The sequence below is a fragment of the Drosophila sechellia genome, chromosome 2R (assembly GCF_004382195.2).
Source record: "Drosophila sechellia strain sech25 chromosome 2R, ASM438219v1, whole genome shotgun sequence".
In the NCBI taxonomy this organism is placed as follows: Eukaryota; Metazoa; Arthropoda; class Insecta; order Diptera; family Drosophilidae; genus Drosophila; species Drosophila sechellia.
In genome coordinates, this window is record NC_045950.1 from 6,066,561 (window position 1) to 6,087,345 (window position 20,785).

A 20,785-nucleotide genomic window follows, 5' to 3' on the forward strand; every position below is an offset into this window, starting at 1 on the left:
CAGGGCGTTACTTTTTATTTTGTTTAACGTTTATTACACAATAGTTAATATAACATTAATAACCACTTACGTATTTACTAGAGGGGGAATCTCGACACAGGTGTTTGCGAATTAAAAATTCCATAATCGTACAAATTTGATTCAAATGACTTGCGGGAAAAGCCCTACGACAAATTTACAAATATACTTGGACACGAACTTTTGCAATTCGATATATTTTGGCAGGGACAGCTAGAAATTTGACCAGTTACTCATGGTCGATTGATCCTGGAAACACGGAAACATGAATGATTTTGATTCATATAAAAATAGACACAGGCGATTTTGGACAGTTTATGGTCAATCGAACTGACAGAATCCCTAAGATTATCACTGTTTTCACTTAATTTTACATTGGGTGTGTGCGGTGGCAGCTTAGACAATGGACATTTTCATCCGGGGGCACTGTCTATTCGATAATCATAATGAGGTCCTCGCCCTCCAGCTTCGTTCCGTTGGCAATTTCCAGCTTCTTGACAACGCCCGCCAATGGCGACTGCACCACCATCTCCATCTTCATGGCCGAGAGCACGACCAGAGGCTGACCCTTCTCCACTTTGTCGCCAACCTTCACGCGGATATCGATGACAGTTCCGGGCATGGGGGCGCCCACCTCGCTCTTGTTCGACTTGTTGGCTTTGGGATGGACATGGATCTCCTGCAAAAGAAGAGCAAGCAAATGACTCCATTGCCTACAGATCACCGATGACTGATGACTGAACCTACCTTAACGGCTTCCTTGTCCAGGATGTGGACCGCGCGCAGCTGGCCATTCAACTCAAAGAATACCTCGCGGATACCGTTGGGCTTGAGATCGGCGGATACAGCCAGAGCTTTCACGCTCAGCGTCTTACCGCGCTCCAGAGGTACGTCGAACTCCTCGCCCACCTTGGGACCCGTGAGGAAGATTCGAGTGTCCAGCTTGTCGACGGGTCCGTACTTTTCGCGGAAGTTCAGGAAATCATTTGTCACCTGCGGGTAGAGTGCAGCTGACATGACATCACGGTTGGTGACGCAGGTATGAGATTCCTGCAGTTCCTTCTTCAGCTTGTCAAAGTCCAAGTCCTTCAGTTCGGCTCCCGGACGTCCCTCGATGCGGGGCATGTCCTTGAGCACTCGCGAACGCAGCGGCTCGGGGAATCCGCCGTGCGGAATGCCAATAGAGCCCTGCAAGTACTCCACCACCGACTTGGGGAACGACAGCTCCTCGGCCCGCTCCAGCACTTGATCGGCGGTCAGGTCATTCTGCACCATGAACTGGGCAAGATCACCTACCACCTTCGACGAGGGCGTCACCTTGATAATGTCGCCCAACAGCAGGTTGGCCTCACGGTAGGCCTTCTTCACGTCCTCGAAGAAGTCGCCCAGACCCAGCGAGAAGGCCTGGAACTGCAGGTTGGTGTACTGGCCGCCGGGAATCTCGTTGAGGTAGACATCGGCGTTGCCCGACCGCATTGTCGTGGTACACTCGAAGGGAGCGTACAGGGTGCGGGTCTGCTCCCAGTAGGCGGAGTACTCCGACACCGTGCGCAGATCCAAGTTCGTGTCCAGCGGAGTGCCTTGCAGAGAGGCCACTACGGCACCCATGCTCGGCTGGGAGGTCATGCCGCTCATCGAGTCGACGGCCACGTCCACCACATCAGCTCCGGCATTGGCGCATGCCAGCATAGAGGCCACTCCTGCTCCAGAGGTATCGTGGGTGTGGATATGGATTGGGATGTCGGGGTGCTTGTCACGAATGGCGGTGATCAGAAGCCTTTCAGGGGTTGGAAATGAAATAGTACACAACAGGAAAAACTAAAATCCCCTCCAGACTCACCTGGCGGATTCGGGCTTGAGCAGACCAGCCATGTCCTTTATGCAGAGCACGTGGGTGCCCGCCTTGACCAGCTCATCGGCTAGGTTAGTGTAGTACTTCAGGTCGTACTTGGTGCGCTTGGGATCGCTGACGTCTCCGGTATAGGAGATGGCCGCCTCCACCACGCCGCCCGCCTTTCCGGCGGCTTCCATGCCGAGGATCAGATTGGGCAGGTAGTTGAGCGAGTCGAACACCCTGAAGATGTCCATGCCGGTCTGCACAGCCAGCTCACAGAACTTGTAGACCACGTTGTCCGGATAGCTGGTGTAGCCGACGGCGTTGGCTCCGCGCAGCAGCATCTGGAAGGGAATGTTCGGGATGCGCTTGCGCATCTCCTCCAGGCGCTCCCACGGGCACTCGTGCAAGAAGCGCAGCGCCACGTCGAAGGTGGCTCCGCCCCAGTTCTCCAGCGAATACAGGTTGTTGAACTTGTGCGCCACGTAGGGGGAGATCTTCAGCAGATCGTGCGAACGCACGCGGGTGGCCAGCAGCGACTGGTGGGCATCGCGGAAGGTGGTGTCCATGAGCAGCAGTTCCTTTCGGTTGCGCACCTCCTTGGCGAAGGCCTCTGGACCTTCGCACACCAGGACCTCGCGGAGTCCCTTCGGTGGTTCCGTAACTGCATATACCATAAAATCGTGTTAGTTTTTTGATTGGGTATAGTCGATATATTCCCGCTTATAAGGTTTAAATAGATCAATATTTTTACGGGATTATATCATTAAATGCGGGACATCTACGGTTAAGGTCAATACAACAATAATACCAATTTAATACATAAAAGCTAAACAGTAAAAGCTGCATAATTAAAAAATTGCAAAATTACAATTGGTTCAGTATAGTAAATAACATCAGCTTAAACCCAAAATGATGATATGTGCAATCAAATTGAAACAACACATTACATATGTTTATTATATGTATATTAGCTCTGTATCCCCACAATGGGTGTTTTTGTATCTAGGGTGTATAAACGATTGGTCCAATTTATCATAAAGAGTTAGGAGCACCTTAGGATACCCTTCGACATAAACCGACATGATAAATGCTCGTATGTACAAATGTCCTGCGTGATTTCGGGATAAATAAATAAACGTACCTTTTGCCTCGCCACGTTCTTCGCGTTCTATAGCTTCCGGGGACAGATCTATGTATGATCATGTGGCAGAGGCGGAGTGGGCGTGGTCGTGGGTTTGGTGTGTTGTGCGATTTGGAATCGTTGTTGATTGGTGTCGGTACAGACATTGGTGTGTGATATTGGTATTGGTGTTTTGCAAATGCCGATTCGATTGCGATCGCGGTTTCGATTCGGTATTGGTTGATTAATAACAGATGCAACAAAAATTGATAGTTGAAAGAGTAAAAACATAAAGGTTCGATTAAAGCATATCAGAAAAGCAAAGAACACTTCACAAAAGATGCGTGGAACAAACATGCCTTTTCATTGATTACTTTTGAAAACAAGTGCAAAGAGGATCTATTAAGTTTGATAGTATATCTATTTAATAGATTTAGTATCTCTGGGGTCCTTGCACGAAGCAATTTACCGAGTTAGATGAGAGATTATTAAATTTATCATAAATCTTTAAATTCCTAGATTGACATTACAACTTAAATACATAAAACGATATTTCGAAAATTGTTAACATTGATCAAAAACGAATGGAAAGTGATAGTAAGGAATAGAGTTTTAATAAGTTACAATATCATTTAATATTTTAAAAATCTATGTTAAAAATTGAGCAAATCCTAGTAATTAAAACTTTGCAATTAAAGATAGTAAAATGCTTCGAGAGAGGACCCCGCTACCTCCTGTTCCGGATAGCTGAAACATTCGGAAAGAGGCGATTGGCTTAAGTGGTAGCCACACAAGCAAGCGTGAACCCGAAAAGCACATGCCATTAAAGTGGGGATCCTTTAGTGGATAAGGCGCGCAGAACTCACCCAGCGGAACCTCGGGAACGTGGGGCGAGACGAGGGCAGGCTTCAGAGTGGTGGCGAGAGGAGTCTGGGGTCCGTTGACCAGCACCTCACCCATGTAGTTGAGCAGCTTCTGGGCACGATTGAGCGATGGCTTGAACTTAAACAGTTGTGGGTGCTCGTCGATGAAGTAGGTATCGAGGACGCCGTGCAGGAACTTCTGGTTCTCCAGCACGTTCAGCAGGAAGGGAATATTGGTCTTGACGCCGCGAATGCGGAATTCCCTTAGGGCACGGTTCATCTTGGAGGCGGAGCTCTGAAGATCGCTGGCGTGCGAGATCACCTTGACCAGCAGGGAGTCGTAGTATGGCGAAATGATGGCTCCGGCGTAGGCGGACGCACTGTCCAACCTAATGCCCATACCTTCGCCAGATCGGAAGACCTCCAAGCGACCTGTGTTGGGCTGGAAATCGTTGGCCGGATCCTCGGTGGTCACACGGCACTGAATGGCATAGCCACGCGGCACGATCTTGTCCTGCGTGTAGCCCAACTCGGGCAGGGTCATGCCCTCGGCAACGCGGATCTGCGACTGAACCAGATCGATGCCCGTTATCTCCTCGGTGACCGTGTGCTCCACCTGCAGACGGGCGTTCACCTCGATGAAGTAGAAGTTGCCGGACTCGTCGCACAGGAACTCCACGGTTCCGGCGTTTTCGTAGCCCACATGGCGGGCCAAGCGCACTGCTGCCTCCGTCATCTTGTCCCGGATTTCGATGGGCAGGCGTGGCGCTGGGGCGATTTCCACCACCTTCTGGTGGCGACGCTGCACGGAGCAGTCACGTTCGTACAGATGTACCACATTACCGGCCTTGTCTCCCAGCAGTTGAACCTCAATGTGACGTGGTCGCTCGATGAACTTCTCGATGAACATCGCTCCATTTCCGAAGGCGGCCTTGGCCTCGGAACTGGCTCGCTGGAAGCTCTCCTCCACATCCTCCATTTTGCGGACGACGCGCATGCCGCGACCTCCTCCTCCGTAAGCGGCCTTGAATATAACGGGCAGACCGTGCTTCTTGCAGAACTCCAGTGCCTCCTCCTTGGTGGTCACTGGACCATCGGTGCCGGGTACAATGGGCACACCCGCCTCAATGGCCGCCACACGAGCCGCCACCTTATCACCCATCTTCTGGACGACTTCGGGTGAGGGGCCAATGAAGCGCAGTCCAGCATCAATCACCGCCTGGGCGAAGTCACTGCGCTCTGAAAGGAACCCGTAGCCGGGATGCACGGCATCCACGTCGTTCTCCTTGCACACCCTGATCAGCTCTGGAATGTTGAGGTAGGCCTCCACGGGGGGCAGACCCTTGCCCACTATGTACGACTCGTCGGCCTTCTGTCGGTGCATGTGCATCTTGTCCTGCTCCGAGTAGACCGCCACCGATTTGATGCCCAACTCTGTGCAGGCACGGAACACTCGGATGGCGATCTCACCGCGGTTAGCCACCAGCACCGACCGGATGGGCTTGTACTCCACCTGCAAAAGTGGGTGCATTTCTCTATCGTGTTTATACATCACCATCTGAGTAACTCACCTTGCTGGAGTAGCCATTTTTGAAGATGGCATTGAGCCGGACACGCGGCTGTGTCTTGCGCAGCGTCCTGTACGCGGACTGGGCGGCCGGAATGAACATGCTGATCCCGCCTAGGACTCAAATGTATCTAAAAGATTGAAAAATAACATGTTTTTCATTATCAGTACGATTATTCTAGCCCTTAGTCCCCATAATTTTCGAAAATGGATCTACGCATGTGGTGTTTTAGTTTTTAAACATATTACATTATAATTCCAGTAACTGTAACACTGAAACCTGATTTTGGAATAAGATTATGTGTTAATAGTCACAACCATCCACCGCCTTAACCACCTTAAATCATCAATGGCAATATGTAGGTTTAATAGGAGGCGTCGGTTGAGGGGGGAAATAATGAACGCTCTGCTTTACGATCGAGAGATTGCATTAAACGCGTTAATTATCTGTTAATTTCGAAAGCTCGATTGCCAAATGCCTTAAGGTTATCGACATTACTTTCGAAAAAACAAACAAACAAGCGGATCTAGAAGGTCTCGTTTTGAAGTTGTTGCAATTGGAAACCTAAGAACACGACGGGTTACAACGACTGCTAATTCCATATAAAAAATGTGGATTACATTGTTTCATTCTGGACTTTGTTTGAAAATGAAGAGTGGTTCCCTGTTGGGAATCTGGGTTTCTAGAATTCCGACCGCATCTGTTGGCCTAAGTACAATTATAATCTTCTGACCAAAGTCCACCGCTTGCTACTTCGGTGTTATTCCACTAAAAAGAACAATCGGTCTGCTCATTAATATGAGTTGACTCACGTGATCAAAATTCAAAGCGGGTTTTAAAAATGCACGGCGAACTTGTACAATTAAATGCCAGTTTTTCAGCTTGTGTTTTCTTATGCGTTTTGCTTGTAAGTTTCTAAAAAGTATTGAAGCTGCCTATTTTTCAACCATTACGTATATTAGCAGGCTTAGTAATAGATTAACAAATATTTGCTACTGCTGCAGCACGTTTTCGCACTTGAAGTTCATCGGATATTTTCAGTGGCTCTAACCGTTTGAATAAACAGTGGATGGGTAATAAAGGGACATAGATAGATCATTATTCATATACTCATCTCAATTCATTAGTATATATGTGCACTTGTAATTATTATATATACATATATATACGTTTTCTAAGCTATTCCTATTGTTTAATGCTTTTAGCTTATATTGATTGGTGCATACTTACTTAGTCATATTAAGAGGGAAAAAATGAGTATATAATGAAGATTACATATTTTAAGGAAAAAATTTAAGGGAAGAGTATCAACTGTCCGTTGGTTGTCAGTGCGCATATGCCGCACATGCCATAAAATATTTTATTTATTTTATGTCTGTTAGCTTTTAGGTTGTTTTGCCCATTATCAGCGATTCAAATGGGTTTTGTAGCCCCCGTCAGCGATTAAACAGACAGACATGTGGACATACGGACACGCTTAGTGGTGCAAGGGTGCGTCAGAGACCGGCTTTGCAATTTAGATTCCGGACCCAAGTCGGGGACTCAACTAGTGAGTACTTTCTAGTCTGTAGATCTCTGTGGGGGCTCGTCTTTGCTTGCACAAAAACCAGTTGGCAAAGTCCACTTTCTATGCCAGACAGAAACCTACTTAAAGTGCGATCGAAACTAAAGCAAAAAAGCGGAGAACTGGTCAGGTGAACGAAATCCAAAGGAGATCTTTTGGAACCTTGACCCCGCGCTAATCGGTTTGATAACCAACCTACTATTGCCTTTATTTTTGGCCAGCAAATGGGAGTGTTTACCATTCGTAGTTGCAATTAAGTGGGGGTCCTCGCTACCGCACGTGAAGTGCATACCCCATTGAAAGGGGGTCGCAGTGGTCCGAGGTGTCCATAGATAATCTAGAACCAATGTTGACACATGTATTGGATGTGTGACACAGGTGCAGATAATGAGGAGTCGATAAGTCCGCTTTATTAACACATCGGAGGTCGGACTCTGTTAAATATTATCATTCCCGGTGGGAGTGCACAACTACATGGAGCTTCTTGGGGACCCCATGTTTGGGATCTATAAATAGTCGCTACGTAATGGAAATCTTTAGTTTGGTCCACTCTAATTAAATTTCCCTCTGTTAGCATCAATTTTATTTGCTAACTCTGTTAATTTGCAACGCATTACCTCACGATTGTGTTATAAATTACTAGATCCAACAAACTTGCTCAAACCCCATTGGTAGTATTATTAGAAAGATAAGGCCAATGTCACCTTAGGGAGCGGAAGAAGCACTCGACACGCAGACCTTAAGAATGCCATTAATGATAAAAGATAACCACATCCCTAATTTGTTATACTCTGCTCGAGGTTTTGAAACTCAATCCTGATAACTTTAGAATATAAGTTTCCTTATACAACTGGATAGTCTTTATAACATCATCGGGCTAAAAGTTTCACGAGGAGTAAGAAGACTTTGTGAGTTGATTGAAAGCACTCTGTTGTTTGGAAATAATCTCGATTTTTAGGTTAATAACAGTTTTGAAACTGGTATCTGTGAAACGGGGCAAATCTAATCTCAAGCTTTCGTAAGAATGGAAAGGATTTGCAATTAATAATTTAAATATCGATCTGCGATAAAGAATCTATATCTATTTACGTTTTAATTATATTTTAAACTATTTTAAGACCGGATTACTGGCTCCTCTGCTGTATTTGAAAATTAAAGCGCATTAGCATCGGAATAAAGTGAAGAATGCATGTCTACAATTGGTTAGCATGATGTGAAAATAACACGTATTTTCGCATGCAAATCAGGGTTTTCAGGTATTTCTGGCATAACTTCAGCACCTTTTTATTGTGCTGTATTTCTGGCAATATTTGCAGGCTTTCAATTATCCTGCAGCTTGTTGACTGAGTGTGTTGCCTCATATTTTCTGGAAGAAAAGTGGGCGCTGTCCAGGCCAATCTCATGCAATTACACGAAAACGTTGTTGGCACGGCATACGAAAACCCAGCCAAAACCCACCCGAAGCCCGATTGTGTTTGCCCATCGGAATGGGCGATTATGTAATAATAACATGATAGTCAACTAACTACACACTAATAGTACTGGAATGCCCCAGTCACTTGAACGCTTTGCTTTTGTTCACCAACTTTTGCACAGGAAAATGTGCGTGCTATGATTTTATTTTTCTTTTCTATATTTTTTTTTTTTTTTTTGCTCTAAAAACGTATGATCTTGAACGACAAGCTGCTAAGGTCAAAGTCGCTTTTGAATGTGGGTCGTACATTGATTTTGTCGCCAAAAAGTGAGGATAAGAGATGGACTTTTCTACATCCGATAACCAGTTGTGTTCTGAAACTGAATTTACAGTTAGTTTAGTATTTCAGTTCCATAATCCGCATTCTGAACTAAATAGAAAAACTATAAATAGCAATGATTGATAAGGAGGTGGAGTATAGTGGAATCATGACTATATTTTCGCTAAAGTTAAGTCTATGCCATTAACTAGTGTCCGTCGCCCAGGCTCCACTATTTTTAACAAAACTCTCTCTTTGCCAGCAAAAGTTACAGATCTTACATTCGTCCGAAAATCTTATATTTACTTGAGCAGCCCGTCTAGACTCTAGACCTTATCACGCCAAATGAAAAGCTGATAGAGACGAAGCTTTGACATTGACTAGTCCGGGTCCAGCTCCCCATACGCGTATATGTGACGGCCTGTCGGTCCCAACGAATCAATAGCAATCAAACAAATCAAACTGTGCCATAAACTGGTTAAATTTCGGATCACACCCGATCGCAATCCCTGATCACACTGCACACGATAGATAATTTCCGAGTAATCGCGTCCACTACGTATAGATTATGGATCTATGTGCGACAAACACGTTTCCCCAATGACGAAACCATAAGAAGGTCATAAATATTGGGCAGCAAGTAGGATGAGTCCGAAAATAAAACAGCCACATTTCCCTCTCTGGGATGTGTATGGGGGCATGGGGGTATGCTACGCCACGACATGGTATGGTGCGGTGTGGTATGGTATGGTATGGTTGGGTATGGCATGGTATGGAATAGAATAGAATAAAATGTAATTAACACATGTCTGCCAGAGAGTGACGATGGCAAATTACAATGGTTGAACGGAGAGAAAGGGCTGGGGAAAGGAACCAGCCGAACCGAGTGGAAGAAGAAATTGAGCACAAATTATGCAATTAAATGGCTATGCACTTGATCGATAGACGCAGTCCGCCGACCGGCGACTTACTTATTGATAGCGAAAGTTCCGAAGGAGTGCCCTGCGCCTATCCTCGTGGTCCTGGCGCAAAGTGGGTAATCGCTGCTCCAGCACTACAAAACAATTTCGTGGGTTCTTTGGCTTATGTACCGCGCTCAGCACATACAAATTCACGGTTCCTATGTATCCTATATACGCGAGGCTTTGTCAACTTGGCGGCCTCTTTTTTTTGGCGTTTGGTCTCGGGGTTGCGTTTGGTTTGGTTTGGTTGGATTTGGTTTGGTTCTTTGTCAAAGTAGGTAGAACAGCGCGAATTCGCAAACGGTTGCTCTGCTGCACTCTGATTCTCCGATGCCGTCTTTCTGCCCAGGAACTCGCGAACCGTTCACTTCAAAGCTGTCCGTCGGACTGGTCGAGCGCACAAACTCGAAACTTTCGACTAGTTCTGTGGGAGAGTGGTCGTGGTGCTTTCAATGGGAACATTAACGTTCTCTCCCAATCTCTGCGTCTCCTCTCGCAGTTTCGATGTCTGCGCGTGCTCCATGCCGGCAATGATTTGTTCTCGAGTGAAATGTGCGGGTCGAATGTACGATACCTCTTAGCTACCAAAGCTGACATATCAAATCTGGCATTCGATTTGTGGGGATTTAATGTAATGAGTCGTAAAATCTAACTATACCCAATCAATATCTCCATAGTTTAGTTGAGTTATACAAAGTATATTTACTCTATTAATTATATTTTATAATCTCTGAATTGCATATTTAGTTGCTTCACTTCTAATCCAACACATTGGAAGGCTAAGTTTAAAACGACACTATGAAATTCGTATGGAATCATCTAGCTGTTACCCACTTAGCACGGATCTGATACACCCCACTGTCACCCAGTAAAGAGACTGGAACATCAACGAACTTTGGCCTAGCGCAAAGCTGTTTTTGTCGCCGTAAGCCGGTTGCACCGGAGAACTTTCTTTTGACATTCGTCGTCGGTGGATGGTGGGGGGGGAGGGGGTTTGCTAGACGGGCGGAGAGAGCAACAGCTGTGCACCGAGCCCCAAAATGGCACAGGTCCCGAAATGCCCAAAAACTCCACCACATTTTATGGACTTACTTGACTTTTGGTACCATAAAGATAATTTAGAAGAGCAGTAATTTAGAAAAGACGGCCATAAGATAATTTGAAACGTTTAAAATTTGGAATCTGACTGATGAATAATCGAATGAAAATAGCCTACTGAAAATAAAGTAACCTTCTGAATGATGTCTAATCGCCAAGATGCCTTTTTACATGTCCTTGGAACTAAATCCCGTATTTTCATAATATATTATAAGAGGATATACTCCTTTTTCCACCCCTGATATGGATCTATTATGCTCGTGGAAACTTTCAGAACATTGTTGCTTCGCTGTGTCGCTTGTGTTGTGAAGTGAATTCGAATAGTCTGGGCGTCGGGATCGGACGCGTGGAGCTTATTATATGAACAGCCGGTGGGTCTACGAGTCAGAGGAATCGTACGACTCCCAATGGACGTCCAGATCTGGCGCTGATACGAGCGAGTGAGAGGAGAGAAGAGAAGAAGAGAGAAGGAGAGGGAGCGGGAGCCCGCCTACGCTCCCTATTATCGCCAGTATCGATTCAGTGAGCAGATTCTCGCGCTCCCTCGCTAAAAAACTGATCTTGCCGGTGTGTATATGTATGGGGTGTATACATATATATAGGTAGACACGTGTATATCGGTGGTTTTGAGATTTTTATATTTATATTGCGGCACGCCCGATTGTGGCCATAACAAACCTGGGCAGTCTTATCACCAGACAGAAAGAATCAAAAAGGGGCCAACAAGAATGATGTTGTGTATGAGCGTCGGCAGATACAGATACATATATGTAAAATACAGATACAGATATATCAAAGACACTAGAATAACAAGATGCGTAACGGCCATACAAATTTTTGGCACGCGATTTTTTGGCCGTGGCTCTAGAGGTGGCTCCAGGCTCTCTTGAGTTTTTGTTCGAGAGAGAAAGAGCGGAGAGCGCTACAGCGAACAGCTCTTTTCTACGCATAGAATGACCACAGACAACTGTATGTGCGCACACGTATGCTCATGTATTGTAAATTTGACAAAATATGCCCTTCACCTTAGAAGTTCGTTGACTGTAAATCTATATTATTTTTTATCTATTGGCACCATGCGAAAAATTCTTGTTTTGCATTGCCTCAACGATATTATTATTTAAATAAAGCTTAGAAATAGTAATAGACGAATCTATGTACATCACAAAATAAATTTCGAAAATGACTTTATATTAGAATACTTGTCATTAGGGTATTCAGATTGCGGCGTGAGAAAAATTAATAAGGCAATGATTGTTGAGTGCTTGTGTCCGCACTTCGTGCCTGACGATATGACTTTTGCAACGAACTGTTTTCATATTTTTATTTATTTTATTAATTTTTATTTTCTACTACGTATTATTATTTTTTATGAAATATTATTATGAAATATTATTATTTTTATTATTTATTAATAAAATTATTATTTTTTTATGAAATTAAATGAAATAATAATAAATAATAAATTGTTGAGCATTAGTGCACAAATAAAAGAATTTTTTTCAACATAAATTTTCAACATAATTATAAATATGTAAGCGGTATTCGAGCGGCGATTTTAACAAACGAATTTAAAAAACTTTAAAATTATAATAGTCAGGGAATTTTTATTTTATATCATCATATTGCTACGAAATTGGCCACAACTCCAAATATGTAAATTCGTTTCTTCGATCAGAATTGATTTCGGCCCGAAAATCGTCTTCTAGCATAACACGCACACATATACGCGTTCTCGTCTCTTGTTTTTACTCACACAAGCAAGCAAATTCTATTTTTACATTTCTTACGCTCTCAGCGTGAGCGAGCGGAAGGAGAGCAAATTTGGCCTTCACCAAAAAAGTGGCTGCATAGTGCCAAACGAATGTATGGCCGTTACGCATCTTGTTATTCTAGTGTCTTTGGATATATGTACTATCGTATGCCAGATAATGCTGTACTGAGGGAGTGTAGGGTATCTGCGGCCGCAAAAATGTTCTAGTCGGGCTTATAATCGATTACTTATTCCGATCTCATATTTATACATATGTTCAAATTTGCCAAAATATCTCGAAGGCTTCTCATTTTAATAAACTTTGCTACCAAAGAGGCAATTGAAAACCATCAAAGCTGCAGCTTGGAGATAAGATTGAAGAAATCTAGCAACCTATTGGGTTAACTACCACCTCCAAAAAGATTCCACACCCTGTCGGGCGATTTTAGCGTATTGGTGAGCAGATAAGAGGGCCACGCCTCCGTCTGAATGGAAATCTTTTAGAAGCTATCAGGCCAATGGTGCAAAACTGGCCAGTCATTCCCAATTACTGGACATACATTATCTTATCAGCTCCGAAGGCGGGGAATTAAACTTTAATACCCTGCTTTAGTAGGGATTACACTCATCTATAGTGCCTACAGGTCGATGCAACTATTACTATTATTATTGCTTATATTGGAAGAAGAGTATTCGTTAGTCGCTGCTTTTAAGGTGCCAGAGCCAAAACAGTATCATACACGTGCCGCTTATTTTGGTACTTCAACTTTCTCATGGAGACTATGATAACGTTTTGGTTTGATTTAACTCCTCCGATTTATGGTTTAAATATGCCAATGTGATAATTTTTCAAGGCTTTAACCTCAAGATTTTTGAGGTACGAAACCGTAATAATTCAGAGCCTTGGACTATAACAACTGTTGAATTTTTTCTAAGGATAAAAATACAAGTACTCCGATAAGAAAAAGGTAGTTAATTAATTTTCAAAGAAGAAATTTATCAAAGTCCAAAGTTGATACTGCTTCATATTGGGACGTTTGATATATGATAAATGTGAAGTATCAGCCTCATCGCTGCGACCTTCAAGTTATCTATTATTAAAACCATATACTCATACGATATAACCTTGATAAAAACTGTTACACTTACCTAAAGGAAATGTTTTTAGTATTATTCTATACATTGTCCGAATTTTTGCCAAAACGAATTTAAAGATGCCTTTAAAATTGTATATTTGCACTAAAAAAAAATATTGCAAATTAAATAATTATTATTTCCAAATTATTTATAATTTTATACGATTTACTACTAATTAAGCCAAGCTGTGTTTTAAATTTATAACGGATATTTCATTAAACAAAAGCTTAGCATACTTTTTGGTAGTTTTCACTTTGCGATTACAAAATGTGAGCTTTTCGACCAAATGTCGGGTTCAATGGACAGCCACACAGCTACCGTTTTTTAAATAAAATGTTTTCGTTTTCTATTTTTGTATATGCTAAGATATATTCCGCGTTGACAAATACGTATTCTACGTTCAAGGTCTTGCAAAAAAACGTAGCCTATTGAGAAAACACCAAACTATAAAAACGTTAAATTGATAATGGGATCAAGTGCACCTACAGATGTAGTAAACAAAAGTCAGCTGTTTTTGTTGCTCATAAGACAACACCGAACTCAGATATAAGAACAATGTTTATACTACGTTCTAGATCCCTTACAAACATAAAAATCGTTAGATCTCCAAGCATATCTTGTCGTTACGTACAATATAACCAAGGTCAATCTCCGGAGCCAAAAATTCGGGAATACTTTTACTACATCGATCATGAGGGAATGGTGAGTCTCTCAACTACGCATCTGTGCATCAACTCGCATAACTCTTTTTGCAGCTCTTCCTAGACGATGCAAAGATGAAAAACTTCACAAGTTGCTTTAAGGAGAAGGATTTCCTCAAGTTCTTTTTCAACCGCCTGCGGCTAAACAAAACGAACAGATATGAAACCGAATTTCCATACATTTCTCTCTGTGGCCGCGAAAGGAATTTTATTAGGTGCGATGACACACCTGTTGTGTTTACTGAACAACTGAGGAAGGACGACACGGAGGTGCTCAGCTTTGCGCACTCGGGACAGGTCCTTACCCTCCCTTACGAACCACACAAACTGTACATGGATCCGCGAAACGGAAGGGTTTATCATCCAGCGACGCCACAGGCGGGCGGAATAGGCCTAATCCGCTCCAAACTGGCCATCGAGCTCAGCCAGCACTTTGAGTTCCCCGCTGGCAAGGCTTTCCCCACACATTTCCGATGGAACGGAGAACGGCTAGAATTGCAGAACGAGTGGGTTAGCAATACTCAGCGATTTCCCATGAACGAGGAGTGTAAATAATTGAATAACTTTAATCGATTAAAATTGAGACAACGATAAGTTATAACTTACAGAGTATTTGTATATTGCTTTTACTCAATGCTAAGTGGCTTAAACTCGCCCTCCTTAACCCATGACAGACCAGTTGCATGTCCACCATTTCCTTGTTGCGCTGAGGGCTCCGTCTGCTTGCTTCTTCCGGCCTTGATGCGGTCCAGAACGGGCCCGTGCACGTCCTGTTGAAATTTCTCGAATACTATGTAGTTCGGATCTTCGGTGGGCGGGGTGTCGAATATGTGCTCCTTGCTCTCCTTGATATTTTCCTGTACGCGAGCAACATACTCCTCCTTGTTATTCATCAGCAGCTCCGCAGCTTCTCTGTTCTTGAGCTTATCTACTTCAATGCCCCGAATACTGTCCAATGGATCGGAGAAAATGACTTGCAGGTACTTTAAAAGCTGCCAAAGATGATCCTCTCCACAGCGCCACTCCGGGAAGGCGTGGCTTACGTCCAAACTGTGGGTGTACGGGCACACATGGGGATGAATCACATCCTGCTGGAAAATTATGGTCTAAAGGGGACTTGTAAAGTTACATACGTTTGCTCTATTTCCGATCCTACTCACCGGAAGGCTTTTGTCGTCGGGAAAACGATCTGGGAGCAAAATTGTGAACCGAAAAACACTTTCCGCATACAAGCCCTGTCGGCCAAAGAAGACTCCAAACCACTCTATAAGCAAAATATAAAATTAGCTAAAGAGTGCAAACTGGTTGCAGGTGGGTAGACTTACGCAAGGAGTTAGCATAGCTGGGTATCACATATATGCCACTCAACTTCTCTGACTCAATCATTTTGCTAAAACATAAGAAATTAAATATGTTTAGTTTTACCCCACGGAGTTATCAGTGTGATCTGAAAACTCACTATTCGGCCAGAATTTTATACTCCTGCTGTATGGTTGTGATCAGCAACTTGTCATCTTTCTTATGCGCATCCAAATCGAGAGTCATTTTGCCCGGACAATAGAAAAATTAAACAAAAAACGAGGAACATAAACAAGCGGACAATTTTGTTGCTTGCTGAACAGCTGATTGGGGAGGGTTGCCACTCTTTCCTAATACCTAAGTGGTTCGCCGTGCTTAGGAGCCCTGGTTATCGCACTAAAACAAAACAAAGCATGCGGCCTTCAAAATCCTGACAAAAATGAGGACTACATTAGAAGAGCAGCTTTCAGACAAACTGCAGATGATGGACGATACCACGGATAAGGTACAGGGGTCGTCGGAGCAGAAGGAAGATAGCAGTATAGCCGCAAGTTCAGATGCCACGACAGCGTCCCCTTCTTCCAACGACAGTGCGACCAAAGTCGCCGCACCTGAGATCGAATTTTACAACAAGGCTCAGAAATATTGGTCTGAGGTACCGGCGACTGTCAATGGGATGCTCGGCGGCCTGGGCTACATCAGTGCCATCGATATTCAGGGATCGAATACGTTCCTGCGCGAGATCCGCGTGCCGGGCAACAGGTTGGCCCTCGACTGCGGAGCTGGCATCGGTCGGGTGACTCGAAATCTCCTGATTCCCCGCTTCAGCTGCGTGGATCTTGTCGAGCAGGATCCCGCGTTTGCCGATAAAGCACGGGAGTACTGCACCTCGGAGGACGGGAGCCGTGGAAAGGTGGGACAGGTCTATAACGTGGGATTGCAGAAGTTTACGCCTACGCAGCAGTACGACCTCGTTTGGAGCCAGTGGGTGCTGGGACATCTCACAGACCGCGATCTGGTCTCGTTCTTTCGGCGCATCAAGCAGGGACTGGCGCCCGGCGGCTTCTTTTGTCTGAAGGAAAACGTGAGCAGCTCGAAGAAGACAGTGGAGGATAAGAATGACTCGTCAGTTACGAGGCCTCTGGACAGCTATGAACACTTCCTAAAGGAAGCCGGATTTCGCATTGTACGCAAGGTCAAGCAACAAAACTTTCCCAAGGGACTGTTTCCAGTGTACATGATCGCCTGCAAACCCGTCTCCAAGGAATAGGTTTAGTATTTAGTTTTATTGTTGACCTATAAGCGATTGTACTAAAGCTATCCGAAAATTCAATGTCACATTACTAGCAGCTAGTCACTTCAAATTGTAGCGTTCTAATCAACGAATAAACAAGCTTGCAAAAGCTTGAACACGTTCCTTAATTGATGCCTTCAAAGTGCTTTATTCACCGAATATAAACAAGAAATATCAATTGAAAGCGAAATAAAAAATAATATTTTTACCAAAAAGGCGACCTCAAAATAGTATCGATTGCCAATAAATTCGTTAGGAGTAGAAAAATATGCTTCTTGAAATTCTCATTTGACAATTTCAAATTAATTTTCATATTGCAATTAGCAATAAAGAGGCAGATCTGGCGACAGCGGATTGATTATAAGCTCAATCTTTTGCCTAGACATGACATACATATATTTAAGCAAACGCCATAAAATACGTTATGAAACAAGACGATTACTTAAAAAGTTTTTAGCGTATATAATTACGTCAAAAACAAAAATCAAATTCTAATATATAATTATGTCAAAAGGAAAAGAAAAATTAAAAAACCTAAGAACAATACTTAAACATGCAAAAGTTGATCAAGAGTTTATAAAACAGTTTATTTTTGATATATACTATTTTTGCATTTCGGAATTAAGAGCCATACTCAACTCTTTTTCAAATTTTTACGTTGGGTTCAGAAACTATTTTTTAAGCATACTTAAGCATATGTACATATGTATGTCTCCATTCGTTGAGGTAATATTTCAAACTGAAGTTTTATTTCTTTGTTCAAGCTTATATAGCTAACATGAAATTCACATATTCTATTCTATAATATCACACTAGACCATCGTAGTGGTTAAATGCTATAAGAACGCACCTTATTTAACAAATAGGCGTTGTTCATTTTTAACTACATACGGACTTGGTTTTGTAGTGCCTGATAAGCACGGCTTACAATTTCTTAATCCTAAGAAGATATTAGGTATTAGTATTCATCGCCTTTTGTATGTAGCTACTGGCATTGCCAAAGTTGTTTTTCTCTAATAACAAACGTTATTTATTACTTAACGATTGCCGTTTAAAGCCGAGAACACTTTCCACATTGCTACCTAAACTCAAGTGTTGCAGTTCTGAGCTTCTCAGTTCAAATCGCTGCGAACTTATATTTAACTATTGTAAAAGTCCTGCAAAGTGTTGAAATAAAAGTAATCCAGAAAACCTTTTGAGGGAGAATACCACATGTGCAAAATCACTGTGCCGCATATGTATATTTAAAATGTTTAGATTGTCTAATAATATTAAAGAGGACACATACATACATTTCATTTTAGTTTCCCGAGATTGTCAGTAATGAGAAAACCCGTTACCCGTAAATATACTAAGTATCTGAAAGATAAAAGGATGCGAATCCGAACCTATAACGTATACTTGCTTGTCTCCATCTCCCTTGCAATGACTAACGGGGATGCGAAATCGAAAAAATGTGCGCAAATACTTAAGTAGCTGCCTGAAAGATCTGTACAGCAATTCATTTTGGTAATCAAATAAAAATATAATTATTTTTCAAAGATTTTTAATGACTTCTAATTGACTTCAGGATGATAAGAGGGTTCATAAAGGCAAACATTCTAAATTTTATACCTTCGCAAAAAGAGAATTGTATGTATTATAATCATCATCATCTTCATCATTGAATTTGAATTTAAAATTACTTTTTAAAATATAATTTCCCCTATAGTTTGTTTTAGCCGATTGAGTCGACACTTAAGGACATTTTGATCTTACATTAAAGCTTATGTAAAGGTGCTATGCCTCTTAGATTGAACAAAGATCAGGGGTACTATTGTTTAAATAAATAAATAAAACTCAACTGATAAGAAATTATAGGTTACATTTTTAAAGGTGAACAACAAAAAACTTAATACTAGACATCTATGTTTTTCATAAATCCAAATTTTTTGACCGGCGGAAGTGTTATAACAAGTCATGTCAAGTCATATCAAGTCACCGAATCCTAATCAAATTGAGAATCTATAATGAGACGTCAAGAAGAGGACGGGCGAGAACTGTACAATCGTCTTGGAAGTCTAGACCTGTGTAAAAATGGTTATAGTTTGTTTATTTCATTAATAAATTATCTAAGTTGTGTATTGTGCTTTCATTCTATTTCATATCCTCATTATTTTTGATTTTGTAATACAATATAAATTAATGTTCATGTTTTTCTTCAGGGCTCATAAGGATTTAAAAATATTATACGAGTTAATAAGCGACATCTTTTAAAGAGGCATTTGTAGGGGAGACTTCGTGATCAGCTAAGTCGATATATCAATGTCCGTTAATTAATAGTTCCGGGATTGAAATGTATTGATTGCAATAAAACTTGTGGTAGCAGATCTTTGATACATATATTAATTTACCATTTGTTCACACTATAAAATAGTGCGTACACTTAATGAGTTCAATTCGGGTGTTTGAATCTAACTGACTCGCTACTGCGAGGGCTTCGCCTTTTATTCATTCTTACATAGGTTCTTATCATCTAGACAGTAATGAGAAAACCCGTTACCCGTAAATATACTAAGTATCTGAAAGATAAAAGGATGCGAATCCGAACCCATAACGTATACTTGCTTGTCTCCATCTCCCTTGCAATGACTAACGGGTATCTAAAAGTCGAAAAGATGCGAAATCGAAAAAATGTGCGCAAATACTTAAGTAGCTGCCTGAAAGATCTGTACAGCAATTCATTTTGGTAATCAAATAAAAATATAATTATTTTTCAAAGATTTTTAATGACTTCTAATTGACTTCAGGATGATAAGAGGGTTCATAAAGGCAAATATTCTAAATTTTATACCTTCGCAAAAAGAGAATTGTATGTATTATAATCATCATCATCTTCATCATTGAATTTGAATTTAAAATTACTTTTTAAAATATAATTTCCCCTATAGTTTGTTTTAGCCGATTGAGTCGACACTTAAGGACATTTTGATCTTACATTAAAGCTTATGTAAAGGTGCTATGCCTCTTAGATTGAACAAAGATCAGGGGTACTATTGTTTAAATAAATAAATAAAACTCAACTGATAAGAAATTATAGGTTACATTTTTAAAGGTGAACAACAAAAAACTTAATACTAGACATCTATGTTTTTCATAAATCCAAATTTTTTGACCGGCGGAAGTGTTATAACAAGTCATGTCAAGTCATGTCAAGTCATATCAAGTCACCGAATCCTAATCAAATTGAGAATCTATAATGAGACGTCAAGAAGAGGACGGGCGAGAACTGTACAATCGTCTTGGAAGTCTAGACCTGTGTAAAAATGGTTATAGTTTGTTTATTCCATTAATAAATTATCTAAGTTGTGTATTGTGCTTTCATTCTATTTCATATCCTCATTATTTTTGATTTTGTAATACAATATAAATTAATGTTCATGTTTTTCTTCAGGGCTCATAAGGCATTTAAAAATATTATACGAGTTAATAAGCGACATCTTTTAAAGAGGCATTTGTAAGGGAGACTTCGTGATCAGCTAAGTCGATATAGCAATGTCCGTTAATTAATAGTTCCGGGATTGAAATGTATTGATTGCAATAAAACTTGTGGTAGCAGATCTTTGATACATATATTAATTTACCATTTGTTCACACTATAAACTAGTGCGTACACTTAATGAGTTCAATTCGGGTGTTTGAATCTAACTGACTCGCTACTGCGAGGGCTTCGCCTTTTATTCATTCTTACATAGGTTCTTATCATCTAGACAGGTACAGTACAGTTTGAGCACGTTCATGCGTGTTTGTATTCGTCCTTCATGGACCACTTGGACAAAAACGATCGTCTATAAAACAT

The 20,785-nt window shown here is 41.9% G+C and overlaps 4 protein-coding genes across 6 annotated transcripts; 2 read left to right on the forward strand and 2 right to left on the reverse strand.

Annotated features, from left to right (window-relative positions):
* Positions 1 to 11: 11 nt before the first annotated feature.
* Positions 12 to 10,051, reverse strand: LOC6621152 (pyruvate carboxylase, mitochondrial). 2 transcript variants are annotated; one of them, XM_032715516.1, is made up of 7 exons: positions 9,675 to 10,051; positions 5,410 to 5,536; positions 3,842 to 5,351; positions 2,997 to 3,044; positions 1,859 to 2,516; positions 766 to 1,795; positions 12 to 697 (listed from the first exon to the last, which is right to left on the reverse strand). In XM_032715516.1, exons 2-7 carry the CDS (start codon positions 5,506 to 5,508, stop codon positions 449 to 451), a joined length of 3,594 nt encoding a protein of 1,197 aa, XP_032571407.1. In that variant the 5' UTR covers positions 5,509 to 5,536; positions 9,675 to 10,051; the 3' UTR covers positions 12 to 448. The 2 variants fall into 2 exon arrangements, with proteins under 2 accessions (XP_032571407.1, XP_032571408.1); XM_032715517.1 differs by lacking the exon at positions 2,997 to 3,044.
* Positions 10,052 to 13,965: 3,914 nt separating this feature from the next.
* LOC6608419 (UPF0598 protein CG30010) lies at positions 13,966 to 14,966 on the forward strand. The gene is made up of 2 exons (XM_002033117.2): positions 13,966 to 14,355; positions 14,409 to 14,966. Exons 1-2 carry the CDS (start codon positions 14,209 to 14,211, stop codon positions 14,907 to 14,909), a joined length of 648 nt encoding a protein of 215 aa, XP_002033153.1. The 5' UTR covers positions 13,966 to 14,208; the 3' UTR covers positions 14,910 to 14,966.
* Positions 14,752 to 15,996, reverse strand: LOC6608420 (protein crossbronx). Of its 2 annotated transcripts, XM_032715618.1 has the most exons (5): positions 15,814 to 15,996; positions 15,680 to 15,744; positions 15,515 to 15,618; positions 14,961 to 15,460; positions 14,752 to 14,843 (listed from the first exon to the last, which is right to left on the reverse strand). In XM_032715618.1, exons 1-4 carry the CDS (start codon positions 15,897 to 15,899, stop codon positions 14,981 to 14,983), a joined length of 735 nt encoding a protein of 244 aa, XP_032571509.1. In that variant the 5' UTR covers positions 15,900 to 15,996; the 3' UTR covers positions 14,752 to 14,843; positions 14,961 to 14,980. The 2 variants fall into 2 exon arrangements, with proteins under 2 accessions (XP_032571509.1, XP_002033154.1); XM_002033118.2 differs by lacking the exon at positions 14,752 to 14,843 and having other exon boundaries at positions 14,901 to 15,460.
* Positions 15,997 to 16,023: 27 nt separating this feature from the next.
* Positions 16,024 to 17,216, forward strand: LOC6608421 (alpha N-terminal protein methyltransferase 1). The gene has a single exon (XM_002033119.2). It carries the CDS (start codon positions 16,093 to 16,095, stop codon positions 16,921 to 16,923), a length of 831 nt encoding a protein of 276 aa, XP_002033155.1. The 5' UTR covers positions 16,024 to 16,092; the 3' UTR covers positions 16,924 to 17,216.
* Positions 17,217 to 20,785: the final 3,569 nt, after the last annotated feature.